The following is a 19076-nucleotide window of genomic DNA, read 5'->3' on the forward strand; positions in this document are numbered from 1 at the left end:
ACTTTTAATGCCATTTACAGTCATAGAGATAGACAGCACGGAAACAGACTCTTTGGTGCAACTCATCCATGCTGACCAGATATCCTTTATGAATCCAGTTCCCTTTGCCTGCATTTAGCCCACATCCCTCTAAACCCTTCCTATTCATATACCCATCCAGTTGCCTTTTCAATATTGTAATCAATCCAGCCTCCATCACTTCCTCTGGCAGTTCATTCCAAACATGCACCACCTTCTGTGTGAAAACATTCTCCCTTAAATCCCTTTTATATCTTTCCCCCTCACCTTAAACCTATGCCTCCTGGTTTAGGACTCCCTGGCCCCGGACAAAAGACCTTGCCCAATTACCCTATCAATGCACCTCATGATTTTATAAACCTGTATAAGGTCACTCCTCGACCTCCAATGCTCCAGGGAAAATAGCCCCAGCCTATTCAACCTTTCCCTATAGCTCAAACCCTCTAAGCCTGGAACCTCCTCATAAATCTTTTCTGAACCCTTCCTAGTTTCACAACATCCTACAGGAGGCAGACCAGAACTGCACACAATACTCCAAAAGTGGCCAAACCAATGTCCAGTATGGCCACATGTGACCTCACAACTCATACACTCAATGCACTGACCAATAAAGACAAGCATACCAGACGCTTTTTGCACTATCCTATATACCTGCGACTCCACTTTCAAGGAACTATGAACCCATACTGCAAGGTCTCTCTTGAGATCCCCAGGACCTTACCAGTTAGTGTATAAGTCCTGCCCTGATTTGCCTTTTGAAAATGCGGCAACTCGCATTTATCAAATTAAACTCCATCTGCCACTCCTTGGCCCATTGCCCCCTCTGATCAAGATCATGTTGTACTCTTGAGTTAACCTTCTTCATCGTCCACTACACCTCCAATTTTAGTATCATCTGCAAACATGCTAACCATATCTCCAATATTCACATCCAAGTCATTTACATAAGTGACAAAAAGCAGTGAATCCAACACCAGTACTTATGCCCTTCAGTTTAAAAGCAACCCTCCACCACCATCCTCTACCTTCTATCTTTGAGTTAATTCTGGATCCAAATAGTTGGTTCTCCCAGTATTCCATATGATCTAACCTTGCTAACTAGCCTTCCATGAGGAACCTTATCGCACACCATTACTGAAGTCCATGTAGATCACATCCACCGCTCTCCCCTCACCAATCCTCTTCGTTATGTCTTCAAAAAACTCAATCGAGTTAGTGAGACGTGATTTCCCACACAAAGCCATGTTGCCTATCCCGACGGCTGATTGAGCGTGGGCTGGTTCGCCAGCGAGACCAAGCCTTTTGCATGGTGGTGGTGACAGCGGCCTAGTGATTGGAGCGGTGCCTGTATCATTGTGGAGATGGGGTTTGTGACTGTGAGCTCTGGACAGTTTTTCCCTTGCTTATCTTTTCACTGTTAAGTCATTTAATTCTGGTTTTTGTAACCAAGTGGGCACCAGTGAATGGCGACTTTGTGCACTTTTCACTGAACTTATGTATTCCTATACTTAGTACATGTGACAAGTAAATAAATAAAATCTAGTGACAGTAGTGGTTACCATGACAACTCAGTCAGGTACTTGGTACAAGGGGCAATCAATGATGGGCATTAAATGCTTCCCTTGCAAGTCTCGCCCGCATGACAGAATAAAGCATGAAGAAGGGACATGTTCAAAATGTCACTCTCAGGACAGTAATGGACAGACATTAACTGCAGCCTTCTCTGCCTTCCAGGGACAAAGATCAAATGCTTAAATATGCTATTTGAACAATTTAATCTTGTAGATGGGCAGAACATCTAAGTTCCTAACCATACAAGAAACACGTTCAAGTTCCAAATACGTCAGCCAAGAAGCTAGCACTAACCTGGGGAGGGAAGGGAGCATTTAGGAAGTGGGGAATTGGAGAGCAGTGATGACACATATTGTTTGAAATGGAGATTGCCATTACTGGGTGAATAGATCTGATGTATTTGCTCCTGGAGCCCACACAAACGTCTTTCAGCCTTGAACTTGATCAGATTGGTTGGAAGTGAAAAATATTCTCCTGAAGTGAACACTTCTTCATCTTCCAATGATGAACTGACAGGAATCTTCACATTCTCCTAATAACTGATAGATAGAAAGAACTCAACGCCAATTACAAACTGTGTCAATTTATTGGCTTTTTTCTTTACATAAAAGATGAATACATAATAACAACTATTTCAAAAGCTTCAAAAATAGATCTTTCTAAAACAAAACTGTTGACTTAAGTGATGCCAGAAGCATTTGTTTTATGAACATGAGATGTTCAGCAGGCTGACGGGACACAAGAATCTGCTCACCAATTTTGAGCTCAATCATTATTTACAGATTCTGTTAGTGCACATCTCGTTCAGCGCCAGGAAACATTAACAGCATTTAACAGAAAAAAAAGTAACGACCAAGCAATGCAGAGAGTTTCCAACCCTAGGGCTTTGGGTTGACTAGATGAATCCATTTCTTTTTTTCAGCTCAGTTGGTTTGTGTACTGATATTTTGCATAGTAAACCGAGTATTCCCACATTTCCATTTCAACACACCTCAGTTCAACAGTGCATAATGTAAATTTTGTAGGACACATTTACAAAGAAAACCTGTTTGTCCTGACCATAGTGGACAAAGGACTAGAGGCTGTTCATTAATATGCCTGGAGACAGCGCAATCAGGATATTGATCCCACTCTAGTAAAGTGGATAAAGTGGGAATGCTGTACTTCAGACAATGAAAAGGTAAGCACAATGTAAATGTGTCCTTGCGGAAAAGGGAGAACCTCCAGGGAAATAGATTTTCAGCTTAAACGTAATTAAGAATAGACCCTCTTAAGCATTTACTTTCTGGAAAGTTTCCCCTCATTTACCTGCAGAAAATAAGCCAATGTTGTAAGCAAGCCTGAAATGTAACTGCTTGCTGCACGTCAACCTCAAAACAGGCATTTTTTGCAGTGACAGTTCTCTCACATATAAAACAACTGTATGGAGTTGCATCTCCACCAACTTCGCTGGAGAAAGAGGGAATTGTTTCAAATGCTTAGATTCCTGCAGGGCAATCTTTTGAAACGTGGCCGAGAGCTGCAGCATCAGCAGTGCCTCTACGCAATTCAAAATTCAGGCCTTCCAAAAGAAAATCATCTTACTTAAAAAGCAATGCCCCAGATTGTATGACACTTAACTCTCTTTGCAGGCATTTCTAGGTGTTCAGATGCTTAAAGGAACATGCTGTGCTGTGCTCATACACAGTTACATAAAATGTATTAGAGTACCCAATGGTGGTGACACTATTTTTACAAAATTGATAAAGACTCCAACTTTCACCCCCACTAAAGCAAATACAAAAGAAATCATTAGCCACTTTTTCATAAAGATAATACCAATGTGTTGCAATGGCAGAAATCAACTTTTGAAACTGGATGAGATTTCAATTTTCTACTTATTTCTCAGCAAAATCAAATAATTAGCTTTTCCTTAGATTTAACACTACACACAAAGGCCATGGATAAATGACCCCATATTTCTGATAACACTCAACATTTACTATAATACTCCTCAAGACAGCATGACAAAACTGAGTCTACCCAACAGGATCCTTGCTACTGTTCTGGAGTGAATATCATTTAACAACACATAAGACAAAGAGGAAATGTCCACATTTCTTGCTAAAAACTCTCCGAAGTTGGATTGACTCATGATTCAGAATGTGCAAAATTATTCCAAATGCAGCTACGAACAGAACATGTGTTAATCAGTTAGCTTCATACATTAAGCTGATTCTTTTCCAAACTTCCATTAGGACTACTGCATTTCACATGCTTTCAGTCCAAGTGCCAGATTGGAACGATTACTGCTGACAGGTTCTAACATTATATTTATTACCCACTTTCTCTCTATCCATCCATTTATCCCTCCATTCAGGCACTATCTGTCTGTTTAACCATTCAGCCATCGAATTGTAAATCCATTGACCATCGATTGTTTATCCATGCAACAATACAATTATCTGTCTTGACATTCATTCACCAATTTTCCATTTATTGTCTATCAATCTTCTAATGTATTTATAAATCTATCTGTTCATCAATTTTTCTGACTCTTTGTCTGTGCAATCACCCACTCAACTATCTCTGTCTGTGCACCATTCGTTGGACAATCGCCATCGATCCATCTGTTCATCATTTATCCATCCATTCTCCATCTCTCTCTGTCCATCCAGCTGACTATATCTTTGCCCAGTCATCTGTTCCTTCATCAACTATCTTTGCCCCCATCATCTATTTGTCCATTCACTATCTATCTTTCTGTTCATCATCTATCTGCCCCTTCATCACCTGGCTATGCATTCAGTATCAATCTATCCATCCAATCAGCCACCATTTGTTTATCCATCATTCTGTCTCACTGTAATATCCATTCCATTATCCACCCTGTCATATTTCTATTCATGAAGCCACTTATCCATTTATCCAAGCATATACTCATGAATCTTCCCACCAAGCCATCCATACACCATGTAACTGTCTAACCAGGCACTCAACCAGCCAAGCACCAGACTGTCCATGCAACCATTCATCTACTTGTCCAACCGTATATCTTCTATTTGCTGTTGTTCCATCATTATACTTCCCTCCATGTCTCCACTGAACAAAGTGTCCATCCATCCACCAATCTCCCTTTCCAGCCATCCCTCCATCCATCCATTTATCCTTCCTTCCAGCAAAAATCTGTTGTACTTACATGTATTAAACTACCTGCACATCTGCTCAGGCATCCTTCCAACTATCTGTCCATTCATTCCCATCTATCTGTCCAATCATTCCAATCTATCTGTCCATTCATTTGTTTTCCCAAATATCTGAGCATTCATTCTCACTTATCTGTCATTCATTCCCATTTATCTGTCCGTTTATTTTCCACCTAACCATCCATTCATTCCCACCTATCTGTCCATTCATTCCCATTTACCTGTCCAGTCATCCCCACCTATCTGTCCATTCATTCCCACTTATTTGACCATAAGTTCTATCTGTCCGTTCATCCATGTCTATGTAAAGAATGAGATGTTTCTGGCTATAACATAAGAAAGGACAGGCAAAAGAAGAGGAGTGGGTAATTGCTGTACAAGTGAGAGGTGACATAACAGCAAAAAAAGACAGTTAAGTAACAGATGGTTAGAAAAACAATCCATTTGGATTAAAATGAATACAAATATGGGACCAGACACATTAATAATCCCACTGCACACCACCTAACACCAGAATAAAAGGTTCATGAAGAAATATACATGCAAATATGTGGAATGACTGAAAACAGCTTAAAATAATAATCAGAGATTTTAACTAGCTTCAAACAAAAACTGGGAACAGGTAGCAAAACAGGGACAGGGATGGAGTTATTACAGTGTGTACAGGACCCCTTTCTTAATCTTTACGTAGAGGTCCCGAAAAGGGAGGCAACGCTGTTGGGTGTAATAACAGGAAATTAATTATAATAGATTAAAGAAGCAAGTTTAAACAAGTAGAAGATTCGAGATAATGTTTGAGAAAGACACAACCAAGAAAAGGAGCAAAAAATAGATTGCAGCGAAGCTGATTTTAAGGGGATAATGATGGAAGAGGAAAAATAAACAAAAGATTTACTGACAAAGGAAGAACTAGATGGCAGTGGGGACAATATGGAAACATGCCACAAAAATAAGGTCATGTTGGAAAATAAAATAAAACAGGAATAATAATAAATATCACAATATTAAAATGTATTGACAGCACAGATGAGAAAAAGGAACATAAATGTTAGCAGAAAGATACTAAAAATTCAGAAGAAGAATTGCAAAACTAAGAAGAAAGACCGAAGTATTCCAGACACATAAGTAGGAAAAGAAAGATTAGGATATCAGGGTAAAATCAATAAGTGATACACACAATAAACTCACAGGTCCTGATTGTGAACCAATGTCACAATGCGGTTATCCAGGACATTGATGAGGCCACTTTTGAAGGACTGTTTACAGTTCTGGTCACCCTGCTATAGGAGAGATATTATTAAATTGGAGAGGGTTCAGAAAAGATTTACCAAGTATGTTGCCAGGACTGGAGGATTTGAATTATAAGAAGAAGGTGGATGGGCTGGAACTTTTTTCCACTGGAGAGTAGAAGTTTGAGCTATGACCTTAAGAGGTTTATAAAATCATGAGGGGCATAGATAGGGTGAATGGTAGGTATCTTTTCCCTAGGGTGGGGCATACTTTTAAGGTGAGAGGAGGAAGATTTAAAAGGGGCCTGAAAACCAACTTTTTCACACAGAGGGTGGTGCATGTACGGAACAAGCTACCAGAGGAAGTGGTAGATGCAGGTACAGTTACAGCATTTAAAAATTTGGACAGATATACGAATAGGAAAGGTTTAAAGGGATATGGCCAAGCACAGTCAAGTTGGGCCGAGTTAGTTTGAGAAACTTGATCAGCATGGACCAAAGGGTCTGTTTCTGTGTTGTATGACTTGAGAAAACAGAAGTATTAAATAGTAACCCTGTATTTACCAGGGAGACCAACTCGTCAGACATGGCATAAGAAGGGGAGATTAATAAAATGAAAAACAATTAATAATATGAAAAACAATGTTTAAGATAGAGAGGGGCACAGTTAATTGATATACTAGGCAAACTCAGTGAAAGCATCAAACCCCTGGGCTGCACTGTGTCTCTCTGTACATATTAAACCAAATGTAGGAAAGGATAACAGAGAGACTATTCTCTCACTCTCGCTTCAGGCCTTTGTGTTAAGAGGGTATTTGTATCCATGACCTCTCTATGTGATACATGGTTATATGGACAAGAGCTCCAGTGTTTTGCCACTGCCTCCTGCCGTACAACTGATTGGGAAAGAATTTACACACTGATAATCAACTAAGCTCTAACCGAACGTTCCATGGCTCTGAGAAAGATTTGAACCTAGAGGTAGAGACGCTACCCCCTATGCCACCAGGCCTCCCTTCTCATGGACACCCTTACACATACCTAAAAGCTAATTACAAAGGAACATTAACAAAGGACCAGTGGGCAGCCAGTACAATTTTTAAAGGTAGATAGAATAAGTCAAGGATTGTGAGTGAGGCCAACATTTATTGACCACCTCTAACTACTCTGGAGAAAGTGGTATTGAGCTGCTTCTTGGACAACTGCTGTTGTTGGCATGTAGGGACATCCACAGTGGTTGTTAGGGAATTCCTTGATTTTGATTCAGCAACATTGAAGGAACGTCAAAATATTTCCAAGTCAGGATGGTGAACGGCTTGGAGGGGAACTTGCAAGTGCCAGTGTTCCTATGAATCTTGCCTTTGTCCCTCCAGATTGTAATTGTCATTGGCTTAGAAGGTGTTGTCTGGAGAAGCTTGGTGAGTTGCTACAATGCTTTTTGTAGATGGTGCATAGTGCTGCTATTGAGCATTGGTGGTGGACGGAGTGAACGTTGAAGGTGGTGTTTGGGGTGTTGCTTCGTCCTGGTTGGTCTTAACTTTATTGAGTGCTGTTGGAGCCGCACTCATCCAGGCAATTGAGGAGTATTCCACCACACTCCTGACTTGTGCCTTGTAAATGGTGGGCAGGCTTTGGGGAGAGGGTGTGAGTTACTCACCACAGTATACCTAGCGTCTGACCTGATCTTGTAGCCACTGTGCTTATATGGCCCAAACACTTCAGATGCTTATTCTCCACAGATGTTGTCGGACGCGCTGTGTTTCTCCAGCATACACTGTGGTTGTTTCAGATTTCCTGCAAAAGCAATATTTTGCTTTTATTTGAGTTTTATTCAATTTTTTTTATATAGCTAGTTCAGATTCTGGCCAGTGGTGTCCCAGTAGAATGCTGACAGAAGGGGCAGAATTCAGATTTACAATAATTATCTTGATGCCATTGATAACAAAGAAAACAGAATTTTCATTCAAGAATATAAAAGCAGGTAAAAGCTGAAAATAGAGGAATGTTTGAAAAGGAAAATGATGTTTGACTAGCTTTAATGTCTACATTAAAGCAGTAACAGAAAGGGTAGGTAAGGATGATGTGGTGGATGCAATGTGTTTGGATTTCTGAACCATCTTTGATGAAGTTCCACAAGATTTCTGGTACAAATAGAGTCGGTGAACAGACACTCACCCAGATTAGCAAAGTGTGGAAGTTGCTGGGACTATTTGGATTTTAGGAATGCTGCCTGTAATCATAGGCAATAAAGTGTTATCTCCCTAAAAAGAAATTAGATTTCATCATTGAAGGAGAAATGACCTCATCAACAGCTGTTCACTTGCAGCATTTCCTCATGTCCTAACATGCCTCATTGGTCATTGTGAAGCCTTTACCATCTACGCGGTATCCAAACAGAAATCAAATTCTCATGAAAACAAAAGACAATTGTGCAACATTTTTGTACTTTTACAAAAAAGCATTAAGGGTCCTCACATCAACTTGTTACTCTGCATAAATATATGAACAAGCAGGAAGCAAATCTAATAAATTACCCGGTGTTTACTGCATGCAACTTGAAGTAGCTGCTCTTGGACAGCCTACCCTGTAGTACTGGCTCAAGTTTACAAATAGTCATTTTCAGTAGTGTTTCGTGCCTTCACTGTGTTCATGGGATAGCAGCTGCATCATCTGCCTGAGAAAGAAATAAAAAACGTTAAGGTATTGTCAACGTGTTTTGAAGCCATTTAAGTACTTTAGTGAGGCGCAATCCCTGTTTGCTACATCAGTAACAGCAATGAATCTGTGCAAGACAAATGAGGCAAATCTCCAGATAATCTGTTTAGGTTAAGAAATAAATAATATGTAGGAGAGAAAAGAGAACACTCCTGATGTTCTTTTAGAATCCCTACAGTATGGAAGCAGGCCCTTCAGCCCAACAAATCCACATTGACCCTTACAGTATCCCACCCAGACCCATCCCCAGACATTGTGGACAATTTAGCTTGGCCAATCCACCTACCCTGCACATTGTTGGACTGTCGGAGGAAACCGGAGCATCCGGAGGACACCCACACAGACACGGGGAGAATGTGCAAACTCCACACAGACAGTCACCCAAAGGTGGTCTCAAATCCAAGTCCCTCATGCTGTGAGGCAGCAGCACTAGCCACTGAGCCAACATGCCTCCCTATGAAGGCTTCTATATCCACCTGAGAAGGGCCTTTGTTTAACATGTCCTCTGAAAGATGGCACCTCTGACAGTGTAACACAGTACTGTAATGTCAGCCTCTATTTTATGTGGCCAAGACTTTGGACAGGTAGTCAACAGGATTCATGCCAAAGTTAATCCAAGCCTGTCGTGGTACAGGAAAGCTTTTCCCAGTCACTTGCTTTGTATGGGTGAGAACTCTCTCGGCCCCCAGCAATTCTGTTGCTCAGAGTGGTCCAGGAATGGCTGAAAAAAATAATCGCGAGGTGTACAAGAAGTCTAGGAATTTGTGACAAAGAAGAGATACCCCAGGAATCCCAATTGTTTCTCAAACTGGCGAAGCATATTCCATCAGCTTCATAGAAACTAATTAACATTTTGTCATGAATTTTATAAAATTGTTGGATTTATGATGTTAATGTGTACTAATTTCAATCACAATTATTTAGGGCTAGCAATTCATGTCATAAGGACCCTAAGTGGCAAGATTTATGACCCTGACACGCCACTCAAAATTGGAAGCCCTCTGTACTTGGTAAATTATTCTTAAATATGCATTTAAATTTTCTTTCTTTGTCTCAGAATTTTTTCTGTTTTACCTAATCCAGTCTTTCTTTCCAACCATTTCTCTTCCTGTGTCCATTTGCCTCTACTTCACCATCTTTACGTCAAAGTTTTTCTCTCTACCTTCATGCATAAGGAGATAAACCATTCGGATTGACATTCATTCACACAGATCCCAGATTAGTGGTTATTCTCACTCAGCCATTTTCAAAACCTAGAAACTTGCGACACAAAGTACAGTCTGAAGAATGAAGTCCAGAATCTAATTCAGAGCACCCGACTCCAGCAATTTCTGGACCAGAACATTATCTACTTAAACCTTGATCCAATTGCTTTTTGTGACCCATGGGCTTTCAGTGATTGCTAATTAATGTAGCTTTAACTACTTCCCTTGGAATTATATTACACATCCTTGAGAAAGGTAAATCCATTTGGGAGCAGGTCCCTTGTTCACAGTTAAAGTATGTAGCTGGATCTTTGTACCTGATTTAATACTATTTTAATTACTGTATTTTTGTTCACTGTTTTATACATCAGGTAATTTTTTGATACATTCAATGCCATTCCAATTTTTCTTGTGATTTGACATTCTAATGTCAATCTACAATTCAAAAATCTTCAGAAATGACCTGCTTCCAAACATTCTGGATTGGAGAGGTTACATCTGATTTAATTGATTGCTTGCTGAGCTGACTTTTTTTTAAGTTTCCCACTCTTCAAGGCTGATTCTCTGATTCACAGAGGAGGGTGGTAGTGTGGATGTTCATGGCCGGGCCACAGATCCCATTTATTTTACCTGTTGGGAACTGGAAATTGTTAGATGGGCAGATCTCTCTCTAAGTGTCACATCTCTCCAACACAGCTTGAAAGGGCAGTGGAAGCAGATTCAATATTAACCTTCAAAAGTTAGCTTGAAGGGGCATCATTGTAGTGGTCAGCATTGCTGCCAAGGACCCAGATTTGATTCCACCCTAGGGGCAAATGACTGTGTGGAATTTGCATGTTCTCTCTGAGTGGGTTTCCTCCCACAGTCTAAAGATATAGACTGGCCATGTTGAATTACCTATAGTGTCCAGGGATGTGCAAGTTAGGTGGATAAGCTATGGGAAATGAAGAGTTACAGGGATAGGATAGCAAGGTGGGTCTGGGTGGGATGCTCTTTGGAGGAATCGGTGTGAACTTGATGGGCCAAATGGCCTGCTTCCACACTGTAGGGATTCCATGTTTCTCTAAAGGAAGAGATCAAGCGTTGAGGGTCACTAATTGGATTGCTTTTTCAAAGCGATGACACGGATATGAGAAGTCAAATGCTGCTTGATTCTATAATTTGGTAATCAGCTTTTTAGGATCACCACCTTTTCCTGTGCTCTCTTGTCTCCCCTTGCTGCTGAAAGATGTTTATATCCCCAGGAATGTTCTATGTACATAGGTAGCCCATCCAAAAGACCAGCAAGGCACTCAAACCTCAAATTCATCGATGCTGCCAAAAGAAATCTCTCAACATCAATCACAAGTGGTAAACACAAGCTGGTGATCAATGCCAATGGAGCAGTGGGCAGGAAATGGGCACTGTGAAAACAAACAGTTTCAGAAACTCCGACATGGACATCAGCCCTGCAGGCAAGTCATCAACGGAGATCATCTTGTGCAAGCAGCAAAGGATGACTTCATTTTCGCCGCCTTGTAAGAGACTTTGCTGTCAAGCAATGTATTCGTCCATCAGAAGACATAGATTGGTCGGACTGAGGGGTCTGTTTCTGTGCTGTATGTATGACTCCCATTGTATCAGACAATTACATCTGACCTCACTAAAGTTCTGAGGCTGCATTCCCATTATCTCTCACAGATGGAAATATGTGAATCAGTCACTCCAACTGAACTTACTATATCGAAGTTGAGCTGTCACTCCAGCTCAGTTTGATTTCTGCCACCAATATTCCTAAATGTAAGATGTCCAGGAGAGTTAGGAAAAGACAAAACGGTGGCCGGGTGGGGGGGGGGGGGGGGGGGGGGGGGGGGGTGGTACTGATTAATTACAGCATTGCACTGCCTGAGAAAAAGGATGGCCTAGAGGGGTCAAGAACAGAACTGATTTGAGTTAAGCCAAGAAACAAAAAAAAAGTACAATTTTCCATGTAGAGTAGAGGCCATAACTAGTGAGAAGGACATGATGAGGGGAAAAAGTTTGCAAGCAGGTGGAAAAATTACAGAATAGTGATAACAGGGAACTTCAATTATCCATACATAGACTGGGATAGTTGTACTGTAAGATTTCTGGTGTTCCTGAACAATAAATTTCAACCAGCGAAGACAAAAAATAAAAAAATTTGGATGGTTTTTAAAGTCCTGATTATATCCGAACCTTGAGAAGATATCATAAAGTTTTGAGTGGTTCACCCTGAGGGAATTACTTCGATTTCCATACAACCAGGAATGAGATAGTTAGGATATAAAACCATAAATCATTCAAACAAGAGTCACATTTCTGAATGGGCTTAAGGAAGGGTATTTGTAGATGCCACCAGTCGTAGCATCTTCAGAAACACACAATTACATATTTATAGACTTACTGTATGAACAATAGTTGTGTGAAGAAACTGGACTTACCTTTTTACATGGACGGTTCTTAGAGATACAAAAGTCACCCTGTACATTCCAAACAGCATTGTGTAGTACATCATTCATATTTACTCTCTAGTAAAAAGTTTCAGCAGGTTGCTAAGGAGGCCAGTGTGCAACATTGATCAGTAATCACCAGCTGTGCTTTGTTCATGTTTGGTGTCAAATACAATTTGCATCGATCCATGAGACGATTCCTCGCCAATGAAATGTCAGCTCAACTAAAAAGAGAAGTATCGGTGTGAGGATTGTGCAAAATTGAGAACCTAGATTGAATACTGTCTCATTATTTCTCCTCAATCTGTTTACTGGTTCAAATCTAGGATAACATTCCTTGCTCCTTGAGGTGTGCTCACAGCGATGTGCAGGAGAATGAGGTAAGATACATTTAGCAAACAATCAAATTTGCTTGAGAATAGGTTGGAAGTTAAAGTGCCTGCCTCCTTGAAGCGATGTCTCATAAGGGGGAATCACCTCGCATGCACCTGGTAAATTATCTCTGTCCAATCGCTCTTCTTGGAGCCCTAAGTGCCTAGAGAAAAGCAGCTAAGTGTCCCGTTCATTTTACAGTCCATCCAGTCTCTGTCAGCTGAAGAGAGGAACCTAAACCAGGTTTCAAGTCTGACCATAGCCTGAGATTAGATCCCTGGGTAGCTCAGCTCAAACTTGGGAAGAAGAGGGAAAGGGAGGAGTGGGCAGGGTGTTCGTCAACAAACGATCCATTGATGAGCCTTGTGTTAGCTCCTGTTTTTTTTGTTTTGAATGGGCATTTCATGCTTCACCTTAAATTTGAACAGGGTAAATAATCAGCAGGAAAGGCAGTGCCCAGGGGACACAGATTGAAGACAATGGGTACACGAAGCAGAGGAGGAGGTGAGGAGAAATTGTTTAACTCAGTGAGTTACAGTGATGAGGAAATCACTGCCTGGTAAGGTGGCAGAAGCAAGTTTAACAACAAACAGGAGTTGGAAAAAGGTTTGAACGGTAACCATTTGAAGATGCTTTAGGGAAAGGCCAGGGAAGTGGGACTAGTTGTGTAGCTCTTTAGGGAAAGGCCTAGAATTGGGACTAAATTGGGTAGTTCTTTAGGGAGAGGTCAGGAAAGTGGGGCTAATTGGATAGCTCTTTCAAAGAGCTGGTATAGTCATGACGGGCCAAGTGGACACCTTTCGTTCTGTATCATTCAATAATCCAATGATCTTCCTATGCAAGGTTCAGGTGGATATTTAACTTTACCTGAAAAACAAAAAGCAGAGATATTTCATGATTCTGTTTTTTCTTCTGGCTTCTATCAATCTGTGAACTGTTACAGTATCTGGTGCGAGAAGGTTGAAGTTTCTGAGGCTAATCTTAAAATGCAACATTTTCTGTGATAAAACCGATGAGTAAGAAGTCCCCAGAGACTGAAATGTTTCTTGGGATGGTGGGTGATGCCAGCCTTATCGGGGGAACTGACATCTGAAATCAAGTGTTTTGCAGACTAAGAAATTATATGATAATCAGATTGTCAGATAATCTCAGATAAGAGGGGGGGAGGCAATATCCTAGTGGTGTTATCGCTGGACTGTTAATCCAGAGACCTAGGTAATGTTGTGGGGACATGGTTCAAATCCCACCATGGCAGATGGTGGAATGTGAATTCAATAAAATATCTAGAATTAAGAGTCCGATGATGAACTTGAATTCATTGTCAATTGTTGGAAAATCGCATCTGGTTCACTAATGTCCTTTAGGGAAGGAAACTGCCATCATTACTTGGTCTGGGCCACATGTGACTCAATATTCATAGCAATGCAGTTGACTCTTAACTGCTCTCTGGGAAATTAGGGATGGGCAATAAATGCTGCCTAGCCAGTGATGCTCTCATCCCATGAATGAATTAAAAAACATTCTGCTAATTAGGAAAATATCCCAGGAGAGTTCACAAAACCCATTGAGTTTCTCCCCTTCAACTCACAGTTTCCAAGTGGAAAAACAATATTCAAACTCGCCTACCCAGAGGATTCTGATGGTGCAGGTAACATCTAGTTTATCAGGACCAACAATGCCTTTAGACCATCCAGCTCTCATTTGGAAATCCCAGTTCAGCAGAGTGCAAATGGACAGATGAATCATTCGAACGCATGCAGCTCCCTTGCTCTGTCGCCACATTGTCCTTGAACACTGAGCAGCGCATTCCTGTTATAGCCTCAGTACCCCGGGTGGCTCCAAATAGGCTGAACAAACTCTGAAGGGGGTTCCCCAGGGTTGACATGTAGAGAAGATGTTTCAATTTATGGGGCAGTCCAGAAATACAGGCCGTAAAACATAAGGGAGTCTCGAATAAATCGAAGAAGTGATTCTTTACTCAGAGAGTGGTGAGAATGAAGAACTCGCTCCTGCAGTGAATGGTTGTGGTAAACTGAGGAAGCCAGATGTGTGTGCATGTGAGACAAAGGAATAGATGGGTGTGTTGATAAGGTGAGATGGAGGTAAGGTGGGAGGAGGTCCATGTGGACCACGAACCCCAAAATAGACCTGTTGCCTCTCTCTCTGTGCCTCCAGGAGGTATCAAGTTTACTTCCCACTGACAGTTTTCCCCCTTTCTCCTTGGTGTGTCTGCTACATCTCCCTCTAACCCTTCCCCAACCCCATCAATGAAGTTCCATTCCATTTGCCCATTTCCCCCATCCCACCTATACATTCACATGATCCCCCTCTTCCCTCTGTCTCTCTCTCTCTCTCTCTGTCTCTCTCCGCATGGCCTGGCTGCATTGCGCCAATCAGACTGAGGTGATGTGGTCGACCACCCGGGTGCCATCCAAGTCCACCATCTCCATGCACTCGACCTCGCTGTGGTTTTCTGGGCTCTTCCTCTCCACTTGCTTCTTGGAAGGCGGAACAAAGGTCAGGACCACGGGCAGAATGGCAAAGCAGTGGAGAAAGGTGAAAAGGGCTATAAGAAACAGACACCTGAATAGTGTACAGATCAGGTTCGAAGGCACCGAACTGAGGGGGATTATACCAACCATGTAGCAAAAATTGCTCTGCAAAATGGCCACTCCATGCAGTTCTAAAGCATTTTTAACCCACTTCGTCCTTGTCAGGTCTTTTCCCAGGACAAACGTCGACAGGAACGGTGCACAGTTGTCGATGGTGTAGTTTATTCCGTAAATTAAGCAGAGGACCGAGATACAGTCCAGTTCCACATCCCACAGGCTCATAAAGCCAGCGACTCCAAACTCCACTGAGGCCACAGTCAGACTGAGCCAAATGTTCAGCAGGGGATTCACCACCAAGAAACCAGAGAAGAAGAGGACAAACAGGGCACTGATGCACGAGTTCTGCAGGGGTGCTCCCACCGACGAAGCATACCGGTCCATGTAAATAAACGATGGGTTAAAAATCATGAATTTCACTTTGTAGGTCAAGGACAGTTTCCTTAGTGTCTCCAGCAGATCATAAATCTCTTCCCTGGTGTTTTCCGCTGTCTTGGCCACGAGATACATGCGTGAGGCCACCACCTCCAGCTCATTGTTGACTTTCCTCACTAGTATGATATCATCGGAGAATTGGGAATACTGCGGCGTCTTTAGGAAGGAGTTCCGCAGGGTCTCTAGGAAGTAACTACGAGACATGGGAGAGGTAACATTTAATCTTTTAAGGTAATTCAAGTATGTTTCAAACCAAGAAATTCTGACAAAGCCCCCGGTGATTTCTAACAAATCCTCCTGTACGCTGGCATTCCAGTATTCAATGGGTTCATAAATATAAAAGCCGATGACAGGGCTGTAGCTACTGAAATATCTCTGCTGGACGGTACTATATGAGACAGTTCGAGACTCAGTGGCTACTATGTTGCTGAGGTCCAACCCTTCACTGATCTGCAGGTAGCCCATTAAGGCAAAGGAGATATAAACCAGATAAAACAAAACCACAAAAGGCTTTACGTAAGTGTTTGTAATCCAATCGCAATAGTACTGCTTCAGAAACCAAAGCAGGAACTGACTTTCATAGGGGCTTGGGTCGTTTGGGCTGGCTGCCTCCTCATTGAATTTGGACATCATGATAAACCGATACCAGGCGGGTTTTGCTTGCAGATCATCTGGCTTGGGCACTTTTCTACAAAAAAGACTATGCTGGTAATTATTTTCTAAGTAACCAGTGAAGACCAGATTGGAGCCATAGAATGCCATCAGGTAGAGGTAGTTAAAAAGCACGGATATGCATGTGTTCACACAGAACTCCTTCACTGCTTCGATATTGGTGAAGGGACTGGCGCCAATGCCAAATGTCACCATGTACATGGCAGTGGTGAGTGTAATGGGCAGCATGGTGTCGGCGTACACATTGGCAATCCTCTCCTTCACATGCTGATCCTCCATGGTCTCCCTCCACGATGAGAGCATTTCAAACATGCCGTAGAGCCCATGTCCTGAGGAAAGGAAGACAGATAGGTTCGTATTAATGTCAGAGAATTGGAAGCTAGCCAGAAAACCTGCTTGGTGCATGGAAAGAAACACCCCCAATCTACCAAACCTAACCTGCAGGAAATCTGCCCAATTTCCTACCTTCTCCCCCATGACATGGGAGTTGTGTACACAGAGGTCAAGGCCTTTGCTTGTTGATCCTGCCATGTGCAGAGGTGGATTTTGACCTTTACCATCTTTTCCATCCACGCCAATAATTTTCAGGAATCCACCCCTCGATCTCAGAATCACAAAATTATTCGTGTTGTGCAAGGCTATTTGGCACATTGTTTTTGTGCCAAGGTCTCCAGATGCTTAGTGCTACTGTCTTGCCTTTTGCCCATTACCTTGTATATTATTTGAATAGAGACAATATCTAATACTCTCCGAATGCCTCAGTTAAAGCTGCTTCCACCACACTTGCCAGCAGTGCACTCAAAACCCCAACTTTTCATTGTGTACATTGCATTTGCTTCTTTTACAACCTACTTTAAATCTATGTCCTCTCATTCTTGATTCTTTTTTGAGCAGAACAATTTCTCCCTGTCTACTTATCTCCCCAGCCACTTGTGATTTGGAGAACTTTGATCAAATTTCTCTTTAGCCTTCTCCTCTCTGAGGGAAACATTGCCAATTTCCTTGCTAATGCTCATAAATGAAGCTTCTCAAACATTTATTCTTGTCAACCTCTTCTGCACACTCCCCAAAGTATTCTCATCCTTCCTGACATCCAGCACAGTACACAATACTCTAGCTGAAATCTATGTGGTGACTTATACAATTTTAGCATAATCCCCTCGCTTTTGAATCTTCGTAAAGGGGAGAAGGAATGATTGGCTTGGACAAAAGGCAACAAGAGTCCAAGACTGCAATGATCTAATAAATCCCGAGCTCAGGATTATTCATTTGAGGTCCACAAAATGCCCCAGTTCCATCACCTGGGTAATTGTTCAGTGGCATTCAGTGTCCTAATAACATTTGTCGCACTCTATTTCTGAGTCAAAAGGGACTTGTTATCTAGAAAGGCCGGGAGATCAGTTGTCAACATCAGTTAAACCATCTTGAGCGGCACTTATGGCTTAATTCATCTCTAAGGTTGTGGGTTCGAGAACAGATAAGCAAACACTCCAGTGTGTTCAGAGATAATGTGAACTGCAGATGCTGGAGAATCCAAGATAACGAAGTGTGAAGCTGGGTGAACACAGCAGGCCAAGCAGCATCTCAGAAGCAGAAAAACTGACGTTTTGGGCCTAGACCCTTCATCAGAGGGTTACCGAGGGAGTACTACACTGTCTTTCAGATAACAGACTGAACTAAAGCCTTCACAGCTTTGTGAGGTATTCATAAAAGATCTCATTGCAATAAGTGAAGAACAGCAGGATTGTTCTTCCTGGTACTTATCAATATCAAAAGAACCTATTATCTGGTCATTTGTCTTATTGCTATATGTCGGAACCTGCCAAGCTCCATTTCAATACTGTTCCATCTATATAGTAGTGATTATACTTAAAAACTACGTTCCAGTAATGATTACTATTTTCCACTAACAGAAACTGCTGTAATCCAAAAAGACATCTGGTCTACCAATTTAGCAATGTCGTGTGTGAATTTCAGTGTTGACGCAATGACAGGCCCGTGGCTGTACGTAGGCTATACATCCCTGAGATTAGCTAATTTAATCAATTAGCTTGTTTGTAATGGGTAGACTACAGACTATACTCAAACAACCTACACTTGCATACCCCAAACCACCTGTTATCAGATGTGATTCTGGACTGGGCAGCTTATGTTGAATAATTCTGAATGTGTTGATAGCTACACTGGTAACCAATCTAAGGTAGTCAGTCAAATTCATAAGGTAGGCCATGAAGGGAACTGTTTCACCTGACGGCCTGCCTCTTTCTCATCATTATGTCCATGCCCGGCTGTTCTTGGAGTGGGATGATTGTCACAAAAACCCCATCTGGTTCACTAACGTCCTTCTGGGAAGGAAAATCAGCCATCCTCGCCTGATCTGGCTTACATGTGACTCCAGGCCCCCGACCGCCCCTTCCCCAGAAGCTTGCCATTGTTTGCTTCACCTGTCAATCACCACTGAGCTCAAGCACCCGAGGCTTTTCGATGGTTCTCAGATTTGACTTTGAAGATGTGTTGACCTTACCACATCAATCAAACATGACCGGCCTCAAATCACTACACGAGCCTCAAATATTGATGCATTGTAAGTCTTGAAAATCAACTGGTCTCAGAC

At 41.9% G+C, this 19076-nt stretch overlaps 1 protein-coding gene across 9 annotated transcripts in view; it reads right to left on the bottom strand.

The window, feature by feature from the left end:
- Nucleotides 1-2157: 2157 nt before the first annotated feature.
- The window catches only part of ptchd1 (patched domain containing 1), a 42007-nt gene continuing 25088 nt past the window's right edge, over nucleotides 2158-19076 (bottom strand). Inside the window, exons 3-7 of one of the 9 annotated variants that reach the window (XM_048540349.2) lie at nucleotides 14373-16791; nucleotides 13544-13613; nucleotides 12366-12598; nucleotides 8539-8678; nucleotides 2158-7798 (exon numbers count right to left, since the gene is read on the bottom strand). In XM_048540349.2, coding sequence (XP_048396306.1) covers nucleotides 15140-16791 — 1652 coding nt within the window. In that variant the 3' untranslated portion in view covers nucleotides 2158-7798; nucleotides 8539-8678; nucleotides 12366-12598; nucleotides 13544-13613; nucleotides 14373-15139. Of the gene's footprint in view, nucleotides 7799-8179; nucleotides 8679-12365; nucleotides 16792-19076 lie in introns of all 9 variants that reach the window. The other 8 variants (XM_048540350.2, XM_048540348.2, XM_059650462.1 and 5 more) reach the window with 8 other exon arrangements.

This window comes from Stegostoma tigrinum, chromosome 12 (genome assembly GCF_030684315.1).
Source record: "Stegostoma tigrinum isolate sSteTig4 chromosome 12, sSteTig4.hap1, whole genome shotgun sequence".
Classification (NCBI taxonomy): Eukaryota; Metazoa; Chordata; class Chondrichthyes; order Orectolobiformes; family Stegostomatidae; genus Stegostoma; species Stegostoma tigrinum.